This window comes from Clytia hemisphaerica, unplaced genomic scaffold, assembly GCF_902728285.1.
Source record: "Clytia hemisphaerica strain Z4C2 unplaced genomic scaffold, Clytia hemisphaerica genome assembly, whole genome shotgun sequence".
Classification (NCBI taxonomy): Eukaryota; Metazoa; Cnidaria; class Hydrozoa; order Leptothecata; family Clytiidae; genus Clytia; species Clytia hemisphaerica.
In genome coordinates, this window is record NW_027103968.1 from 1,621,627 (window position 1) to 1,641,518 (window position 19,892).

Below are 19,892 nucleotides of genomic sequence, written 5' to 3' on the forward strand. Positions count from 1 at the left end.
GATATGCACCACTGCAATGACTTCACGAAATTATGCAACTTTTCTGTTTTTGTTCCACCCAATACGTCACTTTTTCTGTTGTTTAAGTGACGTATTGGGTGGAAAATTTTAAAAGTTCTCGGAAGACTCTCCAGTGGTGCATATCATGAATACAACTACTCTAAGATCAATCTAAAAAAAACCATCACACAAATGTTTAAAAATACCAGACTCTACATCAATGAACATTTTACACAATTACTATTATTTTCCGAATGGAAAAAAATAGTTTGCACATTCAAATCTTTTAACAATGTTGTTGCAAAGACACCATCATAATCCTCTTCTTTAAAAATCAGTTTCATTGGCTGATTTGGAAAGCGATTTTCTGTTAATGCCAGTCTCATACTATCAATTGTTTCAGATTCCCAATTAGTGATTGGAAAAAAGAAATTCAAAGGATCCTCATTGATTTTCTGAATCACAATCTTGATTTTCTTGATAACAACAATTTTGTAGGTACCATTTTGTTTTACTTGCCAAATCTGCTGGTCGTTCAATAGCGGTTTAATTCTCTGGATATCATGCAAATTAACAAGATCAAAATGAGATTCTGGGACACTTATCAATCCACTAACGACTTCTTTCAATTGTAGAATAGTAGCAGTTTCAGCAATCTGGATTTTATTTTCTTGTATGTTGAAACTAGCATCCAGATCAACGGTAACTACTTCAGGAGTGCTGACAATCAATAATACAGATATCTCATCATTCATCACCAAATCATTCTCAAGTAAAAATTCCATTAATTGAATTTCCTCTTTGAGCTCCATGTTGTCGAACAAGATCTTTTGCATGTGCTTAGGTATCATTTTTTCTGTTTGAATGACTTCCATAAGCTCAGATATGTTTCTGATTTCGGTTATTCCAGCATCTATCGTTATAATTTCTGTTAGAAGCTTGACATTGATTCTCCTTAAAAGAGGGATATTTTTTTCTTTGCAAACTTCTTGAATCTTTGTGTTTTTGGTAGGACTGATCAGCATATTAACATGTAATTCATTTGAAAAATGTTTTCCCTCAAACAGTAAATTGTACAGATTATCCGTACTTTTCAGCAGGCAACTTTGGTAGCTTAATTCAATGATCTTCCAATCATCAAAGTTGAGTGTAGATGCAATATCTTTCTTAAGTTTCTCAATACTGAGATCCATTGAAAAATTTCCCACAATTTCTTCATTATTTGGATGTAATACAACAGCATTGTTTATTGTGTTTAGATTAAGAGATGAAGCGTTTTCCACAAGGTCACATTCAGTCTGGACATCAATTCTAATTGCAAAATCGACATACACTATTTCATCTCTTGAAATTGAACCATCCCAATATTTAGAATATATTTCCATTGAATTTTTCAAATGTTTTCCCTTCCAAAAGAGCACCTGTTTAGATATTGGTATTTGGTAATTCTCTTCTATAAATCTTTCCAAACCATCCTCTGCATAACCATTCTCAAAATAATACGTAAACAACTTCCTTTTGTCTTTTGGATTGACAATATTTATAGGATTCATCATAGATAAACCGTTTTCATTATAAAGCTTCAATAGCTCCTGATTATCAGTACCAAAAATAAATACAGATATTATGTAAGGATCTGTAGGAAGTTCTGATGAAAATAAAGTATCCAATGCAGGGGGGGGTCGGTACTAAAATCTCAGACATCATGACATTTAGTGACGTGGTGGTACTGCAAAAAAGCTCAAAAATAATTTTAGTACCATGTGTACTAAAATACCAAAAAGGGTGGTCCCTTAAAGAAATTTTTGAAAAATCTTAGTATTTTGTTCTAAAATCAGCCAAAATGGAGCATTTTTTTAACAATTTTGGAAAAAATTTGATTTTTTTTTTCAGGAATTTTCGAAAAAATCTTCAGAAATCTTTCAGAATTTTTCCAATTTTTTAAATATTTTTTAAAAATATTTTTATGTACAGTTCAGCACAGTTTAGTAATAAAATTATATTATTTTGCAGATTGATGCACTAAATTCGACTATGTTTGTAACAATGACCCCATTTTGGTAAATTTAAAGCCGTAAAAGGGCAAAAAATGGGTGGTATCTATGTTAAATTACTCAAAATAATTTTAGTACATGTGTACTAAAATAACATTTTCGAAAAATAGGTGGGGGTATGTCAAAAATTAGCGAAAATCCTTTTAGTACTCATGTATGTCTTACATTTTAGTACTGACCCCCCCCTGTCCAATGATAAAGATTCTATAACAGAATTATTGAATACCAATAATTGTTCTTTTTCAGGAATACCGTACAATTTTTTAATATAACTTTTGAGGTCATCAACGGCAAAGGAACCAACATCAACTATAGGATATTCACAAAGAATATCTGAGCCCCTTCCAGGTAAGCTAATTTTAATAACAGGAATAGCTATGTGAGTAAAATGTTGTTGAGCCTTAATGTAGTTAGCCTCATCTTGTCCTGTAAACAATGTTGTGTCAACCATTAAATATAGGTCAACTATTTTTCTCAAATACTCTCCCTCAAAAAAAAGATCAACCAAAAACTGTCCATCATATTTTAGGATTTGCATATCCTTTTGTGTAGATCTTGCTGTTCTTTGCGGCTGTTTATATGAAAACACTTGGTGTTCAGGCTTTATTTCAGTTCTCCAAAAAACCTTTTTTTTGAGGTCAGTAAGTGTTAAATTCAATTTTGGTTGTTCAATCTCATCAATAGTTCTTCTTCTGGTATCATATATATTGATGTGCTTCAGGCGTTGATTTAATTTTGCATCATTAAATAATTGTAACAGATTTGAATCAGAAGTCCCTTTCATATAAAATTCTATTCTGTGTTGTTGTATTTCTCCAATCCTCATATAATATGAATATATTTCGTCAGTCAAAATTGTACTGGAGAAAACAAAAACTTGTAAATCTCTTGGTATGTGAAATCTATATTCGATTAGCTCCTGAAGATCTTGGAGTGACTTTGCCACATAATTTGTCACATGTAAAGTCAAGTTAAATGGATTACTCATTTTTTCATCTAAAAATATAAAAGAAAATAATTAAGAAACATACTTATGATGAAGATGCACTCAAAAAAGTTGATCAGCATACATAATGGCTGAAGATGTATAAATGAGATGAAAATATGACCTGAAAGCCAATAGTTTGAAGGGAAAAATCATTCTAGCATTCATGAAAGTAGTCCTCCTTCAAAAGTGTTCTTCATTGTTTTGAAACACCCTTTTGAGTGAAAAATAGGTGAGACCATTATATTATATACACCCAGAACTTTTCAAACCCTCAGCGTTTCACAAACATAAAAAAAGTTTAAAATTTAAATTGTAAATGATACAAAATGGCACAAAATCACATAATCCTCAACCCCCTCTGTAATTGTTTTTCTTGAAGAGCAAATTACCATTTCCTTAAGAAAACGATCCTTTAAAAAAATGATCATGATGACCAAATCTATCCCAATCAAAAACTAACAGGAAAACACAAAATAACTCTTCAGGCAATCAATTTTTTTATTTTTCTGGTTTATGGATTTTCCAACGTTCTTTTTGCCAAAGTAAAAATAAAATGAAAATAAAATTAAAATTCACACAAATGTTATTGGTTTTTGTTCTTCAGACCTGATGTACCTTATCTGGAAAAACGTCTGGAAATTTTTTGAAATCTTCATTTTATAAGAACAGGGAAGGAAATGCTTCTTTTAATGGCATTTCAACACCATTTCCCTATTTTGTATCTATGTTAGTTTCCTCAAAACACATTTTATTTAATTTTTTCTGATATTAAAGTTTAAAAAAAACAATTCTATTTTCATTTTTTTTCCATCCTCGGGTTACAAAAGTCATCTCCCAATATTAAAACCAGAAAATAAGAAAATACTTGTTTTAGTCTCTAATGCAGTCAGAAACTATATAAAACATCTTGCTGATTGAATCAAATACAACTTTTATCAAAAGTCAAGATATGAAATTAATTTGTGACATGAAAAAATAAAATTCTATATACATTTTTGAATAATGAAAAAAAATATTTTAATACTTCTGTGTGAATTGCACTAGATGCATTCAAAAATTGCAAACGTTTTTCTTAAAAATAAAGTATAGAGAAGAAAGTGTGCTGTAGACAAAAATAGCTAAATTCCTGTAAAATTTTCAGAAAAGCTCAAGAATGCTTTTAAAAACTTTTGATAACAATAGCTTTTGCTCAGGCACTTCACATATTTTTACACTTATCATGAAAATATTATGAAAATAATTAGCAACAACCTATTGAGATGTAATGTTGAGATCTAAGTTAAAAATTTAGAAATCTATAAAAATCATCAAAATCATCTTCAAATGTCAGTTGTTTTTAACAAAAAAATGTAATTCAGCCAAGCTGATTATCCTTCTTTAAAGGATCTATTTTGTTGTATAATTTTAATAATAAAAAATAGTAATAATTTGTTTTCCTTACCTTGACATACAAAAGAACCTTTATAAAATAGTCATTTAGTTTTGTTGCTACGCAAGTAGTGATTCACTTCTCCTAAGATACAACACAATCTTTTTTCCTCTCTTCCAGATTAAACGTAACAGATTCTTCAAGGTGTTTTAGTTTTGTTTTCCCTGATACTTTCTCAGAATTGTTTTTCTTTTTAAATACAAGTACTGTTCCTTGGTAGTGATAAAATCTAGACAACGCAACTCTCATTGTTTCAACTGAATCTTTATTCAAATTCAAAACATGAAAAGATAATTGTTTTGGGTTTTCGAGATGTTTACGTAAAATCTGTACACTAATGGCTTTGTGAACTTTAATGAAATTGTCTTTAAGTTTACATTCCCAAATCTGTTGTTCATCTTTCAAAGATATCATTGCCTTGTTTTCAAGGTCCAAGAGGGACTTGTTTACATCACAAAGTTGACTTACACGATCTTTTAATTCTGAAACCAACTCAGTTTCAGAGATTTGAATGTGAGTCTCCCTTAACTGAAGATTACTGTGAAGGTGTAGTGTTAACATATCTGCAGAAGTAACAATCAACGACACTGCAATGGTTTCCTGTGTGAAAAACCCTTCTTGCACAACCAAACTAACCAATTTTACTTCATCATCTAAGTCTTCTTTAAAGAAGATTTTTTGTAAATGTCTTGGTATATTTTCTTCCATCTCGATTCCTTTTTTAAGGTCTGCAACAGTCTTTATTTGATGCTTCCAAAGGTCAATAGAAAAAGTTCTTGTCAAAAATTTTACATCCGCAGTCTTTAAATAAGTAATTGATAACCTCGCAGCGAAAGAAACTGCATTTGTATTGATGTTTGGATTTAAAAGCAAGGTCAAATATAAATTTTCTTCAAACAAATCTTGGTTCATGAGCACATCATATAAATAATCAGAGTCATTCAAAATTCTGTTTCCATTAAAAAGTTCGATAACATTATCACCAACAGTGAAATGTTCAGAAATTTTCTTTTTAAGGAATAGAACAGTCCCTGATCCTATTGCATATTCAGCGATTTTGGTATCTTTGTTTGGGTGCCTTACAATAACATTTTTGATCAAATCAATACCCTTAGCAGAGGCTGTAGTTATACAATCTTGATTAGAAGTATCATATACTTGTATTGCTAAATTGATATCAATGACAGTATCCAATGGAATATTCCCTGATAATTGTCCTCTAATTATTGTTTCTAAACTTGAAAGATATCTTCCATTCATAAAAAATACTTGGTTTCTATTCAAAAAACCGTATTTTTCTTCTATAAAATCTTCAATATGAAACTTTGCATACATCTCAGCAGAACGAGTTAAATATCTCTTTTCATAGTAATAGGTAAATAAAAGCTTTTGGTCAGAAGTATTAATCACATTTACTGGGTTCAAAGTAACAATGTTGTTTTCAGCATAAACATTTTGCAACTTTTCATCCCGAGTAGCATAGACAAAAACCTGTATCTCAAATGGATCAAAAGAGCGCCGTGGTGGAAAGAATTTATATATTTGGCGATTGTCATCCAAAATCTGGAAATCATGCAGGAGGAGCTGATCAAACTTTGGAATTCCATGGTTTTCTTCAATCCATTCTTTTAAAGAAAGAACGCTAAAATCTCCCCTTTCCAATAAAGGGTACGTTATGGATCTATTGCCAACAATACCTGGTATGTTGATATTTACCAGTGATAAGAACGGTAAATCAAAATGAAAACAGTTATGAGGATCTTCATCTCTAAGGGTTGTAGAGTCAACCATTATTTTCAAATTAATAACTGTTTTCATTAAAGCATTTTCAAAATATAAATCAGTCAGAAATGCCCAATTATCAACAAGAACACCCTCTTTTCCATGTTCATTTTTAATGGCGAGTACCTGATTTCGAGGGTCCATTTTGGTTTTTAGGTAGACAGCTTCTTTAAGGTCATAAACAATTGAGTTCAAATTTGGCTTATATGACAGGACTTCTTTGCCACTACGATCTCTGATAATTATTCTTCGGAGTTCTTTATTCAGTCCAATAACATTACAATGATGAACAACATCACTATCAGGGGTTCCTTTTACAAAAAATTGGAGCTGGTAATAGTTTGATTTTCCATCTGTTATCAACTTGACATAAGAATCATTGTCAAGCTTTACAAACCCAACATAGAAAACATGAATCTCCTTTGGGATTTGAAAAAGTTGTTCAAGTATTTTAGAGAGGCTATCAAGTGTTTGTGCCTCCTCTACAGGAAACAATGTCCCTCCAGGCTCAAGATTTATAATTTTTATTGATTTTACCATACTGATTTCAAACCTAAAACAAAAGACAAGTGTTATATTACCAATCCTTCCTCAGATTATAAAAATAAGGTTGCTAATAATACTAAATCACACACAAAAAAAATAATATGATCATTAGTTTGTTTAAAAAAGATTTTGTCAAAGAAATTCAAAAATATTCATACAAAACTCAGACTCAAACAAAAAAAAATTACTGCGTAATCAAGTGACATGCATAACGTCTGATATGGAACTTTACAACAACAAAATACCAAAACATACAAAAACATCTGTGTTACTCCTGAAATCTCATAAAGCCAACCTTCTGGTGGGGGACTAATCAACTATCTTAAGTGAATAAATTTTGGCGGACAAATTCGCTGAGTTAAATATTTTATAGTAAGTTGAGTGTCTCAAAATTTGCATTTCGCCAAATCAATCAATTGATCCATCGCGCCGAATTAAATCCCCGCCTAAAATCGTATTTTGGCAAATCGCCGAATTAAATCCGCGCCAAATTTTATCTACTTAAAGTAAACTAAGCTAAATCCATCACATGTCACACAATTTTTTTCACCATCATAGTACATCACTTATGCCAATGCTAAATAAAAAGTTCCCGGAATCTCGTGATTCAAACATCAGCAATTTTCAGTCATTATAATCTTTTCATATTCGCACAAGTCATAAAATTATGATAACATTTGATAACTTTTTATTTTACAAGTGAACAAAACGATGTACAATTATTATTTAATAGCTCTTTTGCAAAGAAGAAATCTTTAATTGCGCAATAATTGTAAGTTACTGTTGCGTAATGTTTAACTCGGTGAGCTTCATCCATCATTTCGACTTTTGAAGAATACAGGATCCCTCGGACGTAAGTCAACTAAAATCTCTTCAAAATTAGAACCTTCTGGTTAGTGTAAACCACAGGTTACAAGTCCCAGGTTACAGGTCACAGGTCATACAAATTATAGACAGGAAAACTGTAGGTAACGCACACGCAACATACAAATGACACTTAAATTATGTAAATAATGACGTTAAACCGTTATCTCAAAGTATGAGGTTTTGTACACCAATTAACAATAAAATATTTTTCATGCATAATAGGATGCTGAGGCTGCAAGTGGATATAGATTGACAAGTTTTGAAAACAATAAATACTCCAGTTTTTCCAGTGTCTATAATAATTCCTTGTTTACACTAACCGACCTTCTGGTGGCTTTTCAGGTATACTTAGGGATCTTCTCAAAAATAATAATCGAATTTCGACTATGCAATTCGATTAATGATTCGCTTATTGAAGCGGTTGAATTCGATTATTTAAGCGAATTAATTCAATTATTTAAGCAAATTAATTCGATTATTTAAGCTAATTAATTTGATTATTTAAGCGAATTTGACTCCTTTTGAATTTGATTATTAAAAGCAACAAATAAATAATTCGATTATTTAATCGAATTCTCAAATTCGATTATTTAGCTTCATCTCTGTCGTCTCAGTAAAGAAGTCGTTACATTGTTTCTCGCTCGAGTTCTATTTTGTGACAATCAAATTGCGCGTCACGCATTCGAAAGATTCGAAAATGTCGCAATCAAAACAAAAAGGTTTCATTTGTGACTTTTGTCTTTGAAAAGAATAACACTTGGACTTCTCAAAAAATAAAACCTAAGTTATTGTGATTTTATTATTACTCATTTTTGAAAAAACCTTTGAGGATTGAAGGAAAGTTATAAAATTAATTGAATTGAGATTTGATTGTAAGAGGTATGTATGTAGAGAAATGGAATTCTTTGTTTGCTTCAGTTTTCACTGTATAAGTTTCCTGCCTTCAAAATTATTCAGTTTTCGAAGAGAGCCTTTATCCATAAGACTTTATTTTTATCAGTGTTGATTCACTTTTGGACATTTAGCAAAATGGCAAATCATTTGCAAATCAAAGCAAAATCATTTGATTTTCATCCTTATTAAATTTCCCTACACCCCTGTCTCAGCGACTCTGTTTGAAGTCAAAGAAAAATCAAATAATTTTCATCATTAAAAGCAAGAATACGAGGAAAACCTCTGTTTAAAAAAGCGATAAACTTCACAAACTAAGAAAAACCATTCGTCACATACAGTTTTTAAAACTTAGAACCGTTTGTGACGGTAAGTTTTTTGCGTTTTTTTCCAAAAAGTTAAGAATATTCAGATATTCATGATAAATTGGAAAACCACCATTCTTATAAAAAAAGCATGTACTTACTTCCTCTTTCGAATTTTTTTATTCGAAATTCGAACGTTCGAATTTTCAAATTCTAAAATGTTCGATTGTCAAAAAAAAATAAACAAAAGTTTCAGATGAACCAATAAAGTTGTCAGAGATCAGAAAATTTGTTTTATCGTGGTTGTTTTTGCTCTGTGGTGCAATTGATGTATAAGAATTTTATTTGAGCTAGCCATGGTCGAAATAAAAAGACACAAAGCGGTGACGAACCTTGTGGTGAATTTCATGGCCAGTTTTACAAATTCCTGAACAATAGTAAGTCCTAGAAAAATGGATCTCAATGTCACTTTAGCAAAACATAAAATTTTACTCTCTAATAATATATTTATGATGATATTGTTATACTTTTAAAAGTGTTTTTAAAAGCATTTTCGCTTCCAATTGATTTCAAATTCGGTTATCCTTCTAGTCGAAATTCGATTATCAATTATCGAAATTCGATTAAAATATAGAGAAATTCGAGTATCTAAGCGAAATATTTTTCTCAAATAATCGAATTGGTTCCCTTAAATAATCGAATTGGTTTACTTAAATAATCGAATTTCATGTTGAAAATAATCGAATATTTCGCTTAAATTTGATTAAATAATTGATTTTATTTTTGAGAAGATCCCTTATCTCAGAGAAGAAGAAAAGAAAATATTTGTTTCAAAAATATATGAAGGAATGCAAATTTTCTATTTTTTGCAATACCCCAGTTAAAGTGAACCAAATTATTAAAGCTTAGAAAAGCTTGTTCATTATTCCCTTTTTCTTCAGACCCAGGCAAGGGTTATAGACATTTTGCTATTCGGATATTATTTTAACTTCAGTATAATTAGCAGTGAAAACATTATGTAATGACGACACATGATAGCTTGATATTAGATCAACTTTTTAGCACTTAATATTTATCTATATTGATTTTGCTATACCAGTGTCAGTGCACTACTAGGTAGAAAAAGCAAACCTAATGCTTGTATGGTTTTAGGCTTAACGCGGGCGGAGTGCTCCAAACTTAGAAAATACTTTATAGACCCCAAACCAAAAAGATGTACAAGCTAACAGGTAAAGACAAAACAATGTTGAATAACTGAAATAACCAAAATGGGTGTGGCTTTCACCTGCATGAGGGAAATTCCCTAAAAACGAGAATTACACTAATTTTAGTAGTGTAACTTTGAATTGTTCTGCAGATTTTGAAAATGGCTCAAAAAGATCGGAAAGAAAAATGGATGTAAGATGACTAGTGAAGGAATCATGCTAGACAATAAGGAAAGTCCAAAAAGGGTATGATTTCTACATGTTATTGAAAGGAATTCCCTACATTGACATTCAAAATAACACGACCCCCTGCCAACACACCAGACTACCAGACTGTTCAGTGTTTTTGTCTGGCACCAAAAAGTATTATTAAATTATGTCTGACAGAACTGTCCGGTGTTTCATTATGTGAATATTTTACACCAGACTTCTTTTTTAGCTTTTTATCGACTTGGAAACTTTTGGGTGTTCTGAAGACTTGGGAAATGACTTCTATCTATATTTTTAAGAGCCTGAACCTTTCATGTCAAAAAAGTCCCGAAAACACTGAAAACACTTTTACCTGAAACACCTTTTCTGAACCTTTCATGGTTTTCTGGGTGTTTTTGGCAAAAACATTTTACCAGAAACACCTTACCTCTCGAGGTGGTGTGTTTCCAGCATTTCCTGTGTTCCTGGTATTTCCATAAATCAACTCTCAATTTTCTCCACTAAACTCAGGCAAAAATGCCATTTCCCAGAAACACCACCATTTTGTGAACCATTCAGTCTTTTTCCTGGTGTTCCTGATGCTTTTCAAGACGATTTTGAAGCTCTTGCAGTGTCCTGACTGAACCAATCAGATAAAAATCGGGTTAAAAATCGGGCTAGAAAATCGGAAAAAAAACGGGGAAATGGGACTTTTCGATACCGTTTCAGCCAGTCAGGACTTGTTTTATAGCAGTCGCCTTCGACAGGAAATTTGGTGTTTATGGTGTTTTTAAAAATTGAACCTTTCATGCTGGAAAGTGTTTTCTGCAAACCAGGTAAGCAAGGTGTTTTTAAAAACATGAATGGTTCAGGCTCTAAGTATCAAAAGGTCCTAAGACCCATTATCCATACATACAAGTTATAAGATTGTATAAAAATAAAAAGTAAATAACCTATAAAACTTAAAAGATTCCTAATAAAAAGCAGTTGCAAGCTAACATGTAAAGAAATAATGCTGAATACAGTAAGGGATATGATAAAAAACAGTGTGATTTCAGCCTAGCTGAACAAAATTCCTTAAAAACAAGATTTATATACACTAATTTTATCAGTGCAGTTTTGAATTGTTCTGCAGACTTTGGAAAAAGACTCAAATTAATCCAAAGAAAAGCTTGGATGCAAGCTAAGGAGAAATGTATGAGGAGCTTACGCTGGCCATATGTAAGAAAACGTCCAAACAACATTTTGAAATGCAATTTTTAGTTTCTGGGTAAAGTAGCCATTACAAATAACTTGTGTTTGGTCTATTGCAACTTAATGACTAATTACAACAGCTTAAATTATGATACCTACTGTCGAACGTGCTAACCGCACTGGGCTCAACTTCAGTGTTTTTAAATCATTCGTAGGCCCAATTGTAAAATTGTAACCAATTTCAACTAAAAACTCATGACCACCCCCTTAAAATGGAAATTATAAAATAATGAAAACCATCCACAGGGATTAGCCCTTGAAGTCTCCAGCCTGCCTAAAAGTTTTAGCCTCGTTTTGGCGAAAACTTGTGACCACGCCCTTGAAAATGGAAATTTTGAAAAAATGAAAAAACCGCCACCAGGGATTCGCCCTAGTATCAAGTGTGCAAAATTTCGGCCAAATCTGATCATTTTTGAAGTCTCCAGCCTGCCCCAAAGTTTTAGCCTCGTTTTGGCAAAAACTCGTGACCACACCCTTAAAAATTAAAATTTTCAGAAAATGAGAAAAATTCCCCCAGATAGTCACCCAAGGAACAAGTGTGCCGAATTTCAACCAAACCCGATCATTTTTGAAGTCTCCAGCCTGCCCCAAAGTTTTAGCCTCGTTTTGGCGAAAACTCGTGACCACGCCCTTAAAAATGAAAATTTTCAAAAAATGAAAAAACACCCCCAGATATTCACCCAAGGAACAAGTGTGCCAAATTTCAACCAAATCCGATCATTTTTGAAGTCTCCAGCCTGCCCCAAAGTTTTAGCTTCGTTTTGGCGAAAACTCATGACCACGCCCTTAAAAATGAAAATTTTCAAAAAATGAAAAAAACACCCCCAGATATTCACCCAAGGAACAAGTGTGCCAAATTTTAGCCAAACCTGATCATTTTTGAAGTCTCCAGCCTGCCCCAAAGTTTTCGGACAGACATACATACACACACACATACATACATTGTCAGATTCTAGCTCAACTGAAGTTGAGAATATACTTCAGTGGATGCAAGTAAAACCAGCGGGAAATTAGATTTTACCTATAAATAAGTTTTGTTCAGATCAGTTCAGATAGGTACGTTAACTTTCTCCCTTGCAGCGTGCTATAATTATAAGGTATAGAGTCTTATTCTGTAATAAGGAGTAGATAATAATATGCGGAACAGATTCAATAGGTCATCTTGTTCTCCCAAACAAATATTAAGGAGATGGTCCATTAGGACAGCTTGGGAAAACTCTGTGTTTTATTTTTGATATCAATAAGCTCTTAAATTTTTTTAACACCCCCTGACAGCTGACATTTAGGCTATGCTAGGCTAGACTTACCTTTTTTCTCTTTCCTTTTCCAACAATAAAATGCTTACATAGTTGAGCACATAATACACATTGACACTTTATGCTTTTTTTCTCCTTGATCTTTTATTGGTTTCTTTTGTTGATTGTGGCATTGATGACACGCATGTCATTTCTTGAAAGTCTTTCCCAAGCTGTCAAATTAAACTACATATGCTAAAATATATCAACTAAACAAAACAAGTGATAAGCTTAAAGGGGAATTGAGGTTTGCATTTTGCCCCTGCATTATTTTGCCTAAAATTATAGGGCATAAAAAATGTAATCAAACAAAAAAAAGAACGATTCAAAAATCTGTTCTTTTATCCAATTATGAAGCTCCTCTACGAAGGAGAATGAGACACCCCCTTCTATTTTGTGACGTAGTGAAAGCAAAGGGAAAGTTCATAATGCGGAAAGGGGTTTGACCCCCCCCCTTTATAAATGATCCCCCCTTCTTGGCATCCCCCCTAACCTTTAAAAATGCTTATCCCCCAAGGATTTTGGACAAAAATAGCTAACAAATGGTGAAATATCTTAGAGAGAAAGCGAAATAATAAACTTCTTTCTTCTTTTTGACTCAGACTACTCGATCAGAAAACTTCCTTTCATGAGACCAAATTTCATAATCTGTGCTGGAAAATAATCTACAATATATGTGTAAGCCCCCCCTCTTCAGGCTAGCTCTAAAGCTCTAAAACAGCATCTAATAACATGAAAACCAGTATATGATTCTTCAATGGGAATCAAAACTATAAAGTGCACTTACAAACATCAAATTGTCAGATCTAACAAAATTAATAACAGCACTGTCAATTCACTGTCATCATTGACAATTAAAACAAAGGATTTTCTGTCAAGAGTCATTATAAACATTCCAACAATTTCCATCAAAATGATCTGTCACAGCTAGGTCTACCATTTTTAGCGCGGTCCGCGGATTGAGCCAAAAATGCTTGCAGAACACCCCCGAGCTACTGCACAGGTGAAAAACTTTAATCTGTCAATCATCTTCTCAAAAAAGAGTATGCCAAGCCATTCTAGCTTTACGATAGTGCCGCAGATCATCATCATTGGATAGTATTCAATTATCATTATCCCTTAAGAGCCAGTTTTTTTAAGAATGGGGCAGTTTGGGGCAGTTCCAATAGTTTGAAACTTAGATTTTTTTCATTTTTGGATATGTTGTTAAGTACTATGAACTGAGTAAAATCCCAAAATATTTTGGTCTGAAAATCCATAATGGCGGATTTATGCCAATTTGAAGTTTTTGACATTTTTGGGCATTGCACTTAAAAAGTTTTTTGATATAGAACCATGCATTCTCAAATCAAAATGAGGAATTGATTTTGAGTGATTCTGAAACTATACAATTTTGCTATCAGCCTGTTTGCTGTTAATGAGCCCAAAGTTCAAATTATACAAAGAGAAGGAAAGGTTTAGGAATATTTTGTACTTTTGGACTTATCTCTAAGTATTTAAGGGCAGAAAGGTTGATGGCAAAATTGTTTTATGGGGTTGGTAAAGTTCACCTTTGAAGATTTGAGAGTTTAGAAGCACATTTTGACAGACTTGATCCTTAAATGGTAGATCAGGAGGTAAAGATCTTGATGAATGTTTGTACTATCCCCATGAAACTTTCCAAAAACCATGATTTTATTATCTGAGTGGGCTCATTTTCTGTTCAATCTTGAGCAAAAATTGTTGTTTTGAGCAACATTGTCAAGATTTTTATGATTTTAGAGTTAAAACTGACTTTAAGCTAGCCCTAATCTTTAAAAGAAAGGAAAAGGTTCCAACTTCTGATAAATTCTTGAACTATCTATAGGATGCTTTCACAAAATCAAGAATCAAGTAGCAATGGGTACTCATTTTGGGCAAAAATTTCAGCCAAAAATGTACTTTTAAGTCAATTTTACAAAATTAAGGGGGCCAGGGGAGTTAGAAGCCGCCTTTGAGTGAAAATTCAGCCTCTATAAGCTTTCGAAGAGTACCATATTTGATTTTCCTAGAAACCTTTCTGGAATGTGATGAGGAATCAAGATTTTCAGATAAAATTTATTTTCTAACTGCCAATTACTGGCTGCAATAGCTCTAGTCAAAAAATTGAAAAAAAAGCCTTTTTGGCCCAAAAAAGCACATTTGACAACTTTTTTCACCTAGTTTCATTGTTTTTATATAAAAGATTCATCATAGCCCTTATATTATAGCAAATTCAGTGACCTAGACCCCTTTGAAGTTTGCCAATGGGCCAAAATATCCCAAATTTTTTAGTCATTTTTCGAGCGATGTTAAGAAAATTTTTAAATCAAGATAAACAATTAATGGTAGGAGATCACATAGGTTTCTCTTTTGATCCTAAGAGACCAGGCAGTTGTCTTTCAGAAACAGAAGAGTTGGAGGTCAGACAATGTTGGGATTTCTAGGAAAATTGGGCTAAAGTTGGTACTTTTTTGAGACCTTATTGGCTTTTTGGGCCTCTAGGGGCCAGTAGGGCCGGAATTTTTTATTGCAATCACTTCAAATGGATAGCCCAGGGACTAAACTACCAGAAAATATTATTTTGGGCAGTAAGAAACGCCCCTGGGACAGGTCAGATGGCTCTAAAAATACCCCTAAAATCAAATTTGTAGTGTTTTTGTGACGTCATAACTCCAGCTACCATTTTGAAAATTTTGATTTTTTTGGAAAATTGTATAGTTTACTGGCCATAGTTTCAGAATCACCCAAAAAAATTTCCTCATTTTGATTTGAGAAAGCATGGTTCTATATCAAAAAACTTTTTAAGTGCAATGCCCAAAAATGTCAAAAACTTCAAATTGGCATAAATCCGCCATTATGGATTTTCAGACCAAAATATTTTGGGATTTTACTCAGTTCATTGTACTTAACAACATATCCAAAAATGAAAAAAATCTAAGTTTCAAACTATTGGACCTGCCCCGCTCTTAACCCTATTCAACCTAGGCTTTTAGGGGCGGTTCAGAACTAGGGGGGGGCTTTTCCTGTACCACCCCTTACCTTTTGATCTAGTTGGTCTTTTTGGGTGAAATTTCGCACACAAGATCTTTGTCACGTAAGGTAACTTTTGACAAGAATTTGATGACGTCACTCATCATGCCCAAGGTGAGCAAAAACCGAAAATTTCCTTTGTTCTTATAAATAGCTATTGTATTCTAACAAAAGCTTTAGAAAAAAGTTGTTTGAGTTTAAAATGCTTATTTTATCCTAAATATTCAATAAATTACGGTTTAAACGATATATTAGACATTAAAAATAAATTTGTATTGGAAAAGTGTAAATTTTTGTGACACCTTACTGTCAGAAATGTCATCATACTCAAGGTGTGAAAATTTTTAGGTGTCAAATTTTTTTTTTATTTTGAAGCTAAATAAAAGTTAGGAATTTACAGAAAATTTCAAGGCAAAAGCTCTATTATTTCAGGAGCTATTACCAATAGTTTGACGTCCGAACAGAAAGAGCCCCCCCCTAGGCCGAATAGGGTTAAAACAGTCAGGGAAATCCCTCAATTGCGGTAGTAATTTCTTACTGCAATTGCGGTATAAACGTCACTTTTAAATTTTTCATATACCGCAATTGCAGTATATTCAAGAAACAGAATTCAAGATTCAAGGAGAAAACAGGCAATTTTTGTACATAATTGATCATATCTTTTTAATGCACAGACAAAATATTTTTTCCGTAGATCAGATTCTTTTAATAAAAAAAAGCTATCTTCTCGTACAATTTTTTACAGTCAATGTTTCTTTATCTTTGTCGACCAGCACTATATGTAGCTGTTATAAGCCTTTGTAGGCTAATCACGAATGAAAACTACCGCAATTGCAGTATATGGCAATTGAGGGATTTCCCTGACTGTAAAAAAACTGGCTCTTAATTTTCATTCCTAGAACTTTTGCAAAAATAAGGAAAAATAGAAAAGTTGTATTTTTTACTGCTCTATTCACATACTGAATTTGAAAGATTTTTCTTCAAAAAACTGATTTTTGTCCCGCTTTTGCGCTTTAGCTTAAGTGCTTGCGTGCAGCATACAGTAGGGTACAAAGTTCAAATATGCGCTTCCCGTAATTTTTGTATGAAGAGTTAAGTCTATAAACAATAAAGGCCCTTCTTAAACTATCTCCCTTTCCTTGCTATCCCCCCTTTTTCATGAAAATTTCTGATCCCCCCTTCTTGAACTTTTCGGAAGGTGTCATCCCCCTCCTTAAGAAAGGGGGGGGGAGGAAGTTTGGAAAGTATTATACTATTATATCAAACTTGATTTTTCTGAGTTTCACTTGAGTCAATACAATCGTCAAAAAAGAACTTGTCTGCGCTGCTGATATCTGTTAATATGATGAGGATAAACTACTTTGTAGACATTTTTTTATAAACTTCTTCTACACTAAGCTGTTTATTTCTCTATTTATTATGTTATTGCACACAAACCCATGTATAAACTATGGGCAAAGTGCACCCAGTTACTAAAAGATGTTGGCTTAAAAATCAAAAATGAAACCAATGAAAACAAAAGAAAAATTGGCGCCCGCACTCCAATCGGCCATTCCAGAATTTGTCTGTAACAGGGGGCGGACGACACAGGATTTCCGAGGGCAAAAGTTTTCACCAAAATTCGAAATTTCCAAGGCAATAGAAGAAAAGGTATGAATTTCCAAGGCAATACACCGTTTAGGAGTGTCGACTGCGCACGCGTCAATCCAATTTTCCATTGTTTTGATTTTAGCGATCACGGAAAATTCACTCTCCTCCGTAAAAAAACGGTAGGTAAACATCTGGTTCTCATAAGGAAACATAGCAGAAAAACGGTAGGTAAAGAACTCCTTTTAATCATAACTTCTTTTCCTCTTGATGAATTTTTGTGAAATTTTCAGGAGAGACTTATAAAATTTTTCATTGATATCATGTTCAAATATCTAAATCATTCTCTTTAAAGGAGAGACAAAAATTCACAATGTTTACATTCCTCTAACCTTTCACAGTACTAAAGTGCGCATTTTTACCTACCATTTTTACCGGGCCTCTGCAATGGAGTACCGTGAAATGGTGAGACTCCTAAACGGTGTATTGAATTAAAAAAGGCAAAAAAAGTCGAATTTCTGATGCATTTTGCAAAAGTACATGGATTTTTATCGGAATTCCCGATCGCCACTGGAAAAGAAAAATTATTTCCGAGGCTACAAAAAATTAAAAAATGCAAGTTGTCCGACGGGGGTTAACAAAGTTTTTCGAAAATGGAATGGCCCAATGCAATCCAGTCTGGAAAGAAGAGAATATTTACGCCAGAGATTTCTAGGCGTAGCCTTTATGTAAGCCTATGAAATCCAAAGTCTGCGTCGGAGATATCCGGCGTACATGGCCTTACTATACTATACTTTCCAGATTGGACTCCAATTCTCGTAATCTAGGACCCTGCCGACGCACCGGACTGTCCGGTGTATTTGTCCGGTGGCAAAAAGTATCCTTTCGCTACAAGTTCGGTGTCAGTCCGGTGTTGCATGCAGGGAATTTTGGACGCCGGACAAAAAATTAAAAAACACCGGACGCACCGCCGGAAAGATCATGTCCGGTGTTTTGATTGTCCGGTGGGAAAAAATATCCTTCTCCGACACCGGACATCCGACTTCCTTAAGTCCGGTGTAGAAATTGTCCGGTGGTTAAAAAAAATTCTCATTTTGCACCGGACTTTCGCTTGTCCGGTGTTCGTTAAGTCCGGTGCGTCGGCAGGGTCCTCGTAATCTTGAATATAAGAGTTAAAATCTATACTGACAAGCTTATATTTGTGTGATCATGGCCTTAGCAAAACGTCTATTCAATCCATGATGATTCTAATATTTTAAATCAATAAATGAGAGGTGTGCACAAGTCTGTCTGTCTATCTATCTATCCATAAAAGCTGGGACAGGCTGGGTGGTGCGTCGCCGTCGGGCAGGGTCTATGGGATATCATATATAGGAAAACTCACACGGATTCTGTTTAAAAAAACAGACAATATATTTTCATGGATTCTACCAGCCTGATTTAGGGCCCTTTGAGCTAAAAAAAATACTTACAAAAGGATACCGATATTTTCTTCCTGTTTTTTTTCAAGTGTGAGATGAGCCATCTTGTTTCGTGTTTCGTTGAGTATAGAAGGTAAGTAGATAAACATGACATACTTTAATCCTATCCATTGATCGGAGACCTGTCTTCTTTATTTATTTTTGTTTGTTTTGATTTTACGAAATGATGAGTATCGTTTTAAACGATGGTAGATAGGAATAAAAGGTCTTACTGTAAGAGCACAATGTAGCTGCACTTTTTTAATGTTCAGTCGTGTCTGTCTGTGAAATATTACGATGCTAGGAGTTTTATTAAGAATAAACGACTTCTAGAATATAGCCCGTTCGCCCGTTGATAAGATCTGATAGTCGGTCTCAACTACGATAGCTTTGTCTGGTCTTCAACTCTGGTTGGCCGAGTGTAGTACTGAGTGGCTTCTGTCCTGTTGTTCTCTCTCCATCAGGAATGCAGAATTCGAGAATTGAAACCAGAAAAAAGTTCAATTACAAAAGGTTTTGGGTGAGCAATTTTCTGTATATTTTGATTCAGGACACTGACAGTTTTAGTGTGGAAGTACCTCGATTTTAAGCATGTTCAAAGTTCACAAACACACAATAACACCAGTTTGCAGAGTATGGCAGAAATCATCGAGATCTCAGGGGCAGAGTGTGTATCAGTTTGAAGGGCAGGGGCAAATTTTTGATAATTTTCTGGTCTCAGGGGACAAATCACTAAAAATTGGCCAATTTTGTTACTTTTTCTGTTCTTTTTTAACAGCCTTTCTGGGTGGGTACACAAAGTTTAAGGGCAGGATTTCAATGGTATAATTTTTCCTTGGGGGGCAGCCATGACATGCTCTGAAAACTGGCAATAACAGCCTTCTTTTTTTATTATGGAAGCCAAACGAGTGAGAACAAGTGTCATAAAACTTAAAATCAGTACTCGTGGTTGTGACATAGTTTACAAAATTGTTAAGATAAAATGGCATACCGTAAACTGCTCTAACTTT

The 19,892-nt window shown here is 33.5% G+C and overlaps 2 protein-coding genes across 2 annotated transcripts in view; both read right to left on the reverse strand.

Moving 5' to 3' along the window:
• Window positions 1-18,916, reverse strand: part of LOC136810481 (golgin subfamily A member 5-like) — a 30,805-nt gene extending 11,889 nt beyond the window's left edge. Inside the window, exon 1 of the mRNA XM_067067046.1 lies at window positions 18,895-18,916. The gene's annotated coding sequence lies outside the window, so the exon portion shown is untranslated. The remainder of the gene's footprint in view (window positions 1-18,894) is intronic.
• LOC136810480 (uncharacterized) lies at window positions 4,011-7,684 on the reverse strand. The gene is made up of 2 exons (XM_067067045.1): window positions 7,663-7,684; window positions 4,011-7,094 (listed from the first exon to the last, which is right to left on the reverse strand). Exon 2 carries the CDS (start codon window positions 6,791-6,793, stop codon window positions 4,556-4,558), a length of 2,238 nt encoding a protein of 745 aa, XP_066923146.1. The 5' UTR covers window positions 6,794-7,094; window positions 7,663-7,684; the 3' UTR covers window positions 4,011-4,555.
• Window positions 18,917-19,892: the final 976 nt, after the last annotated feature.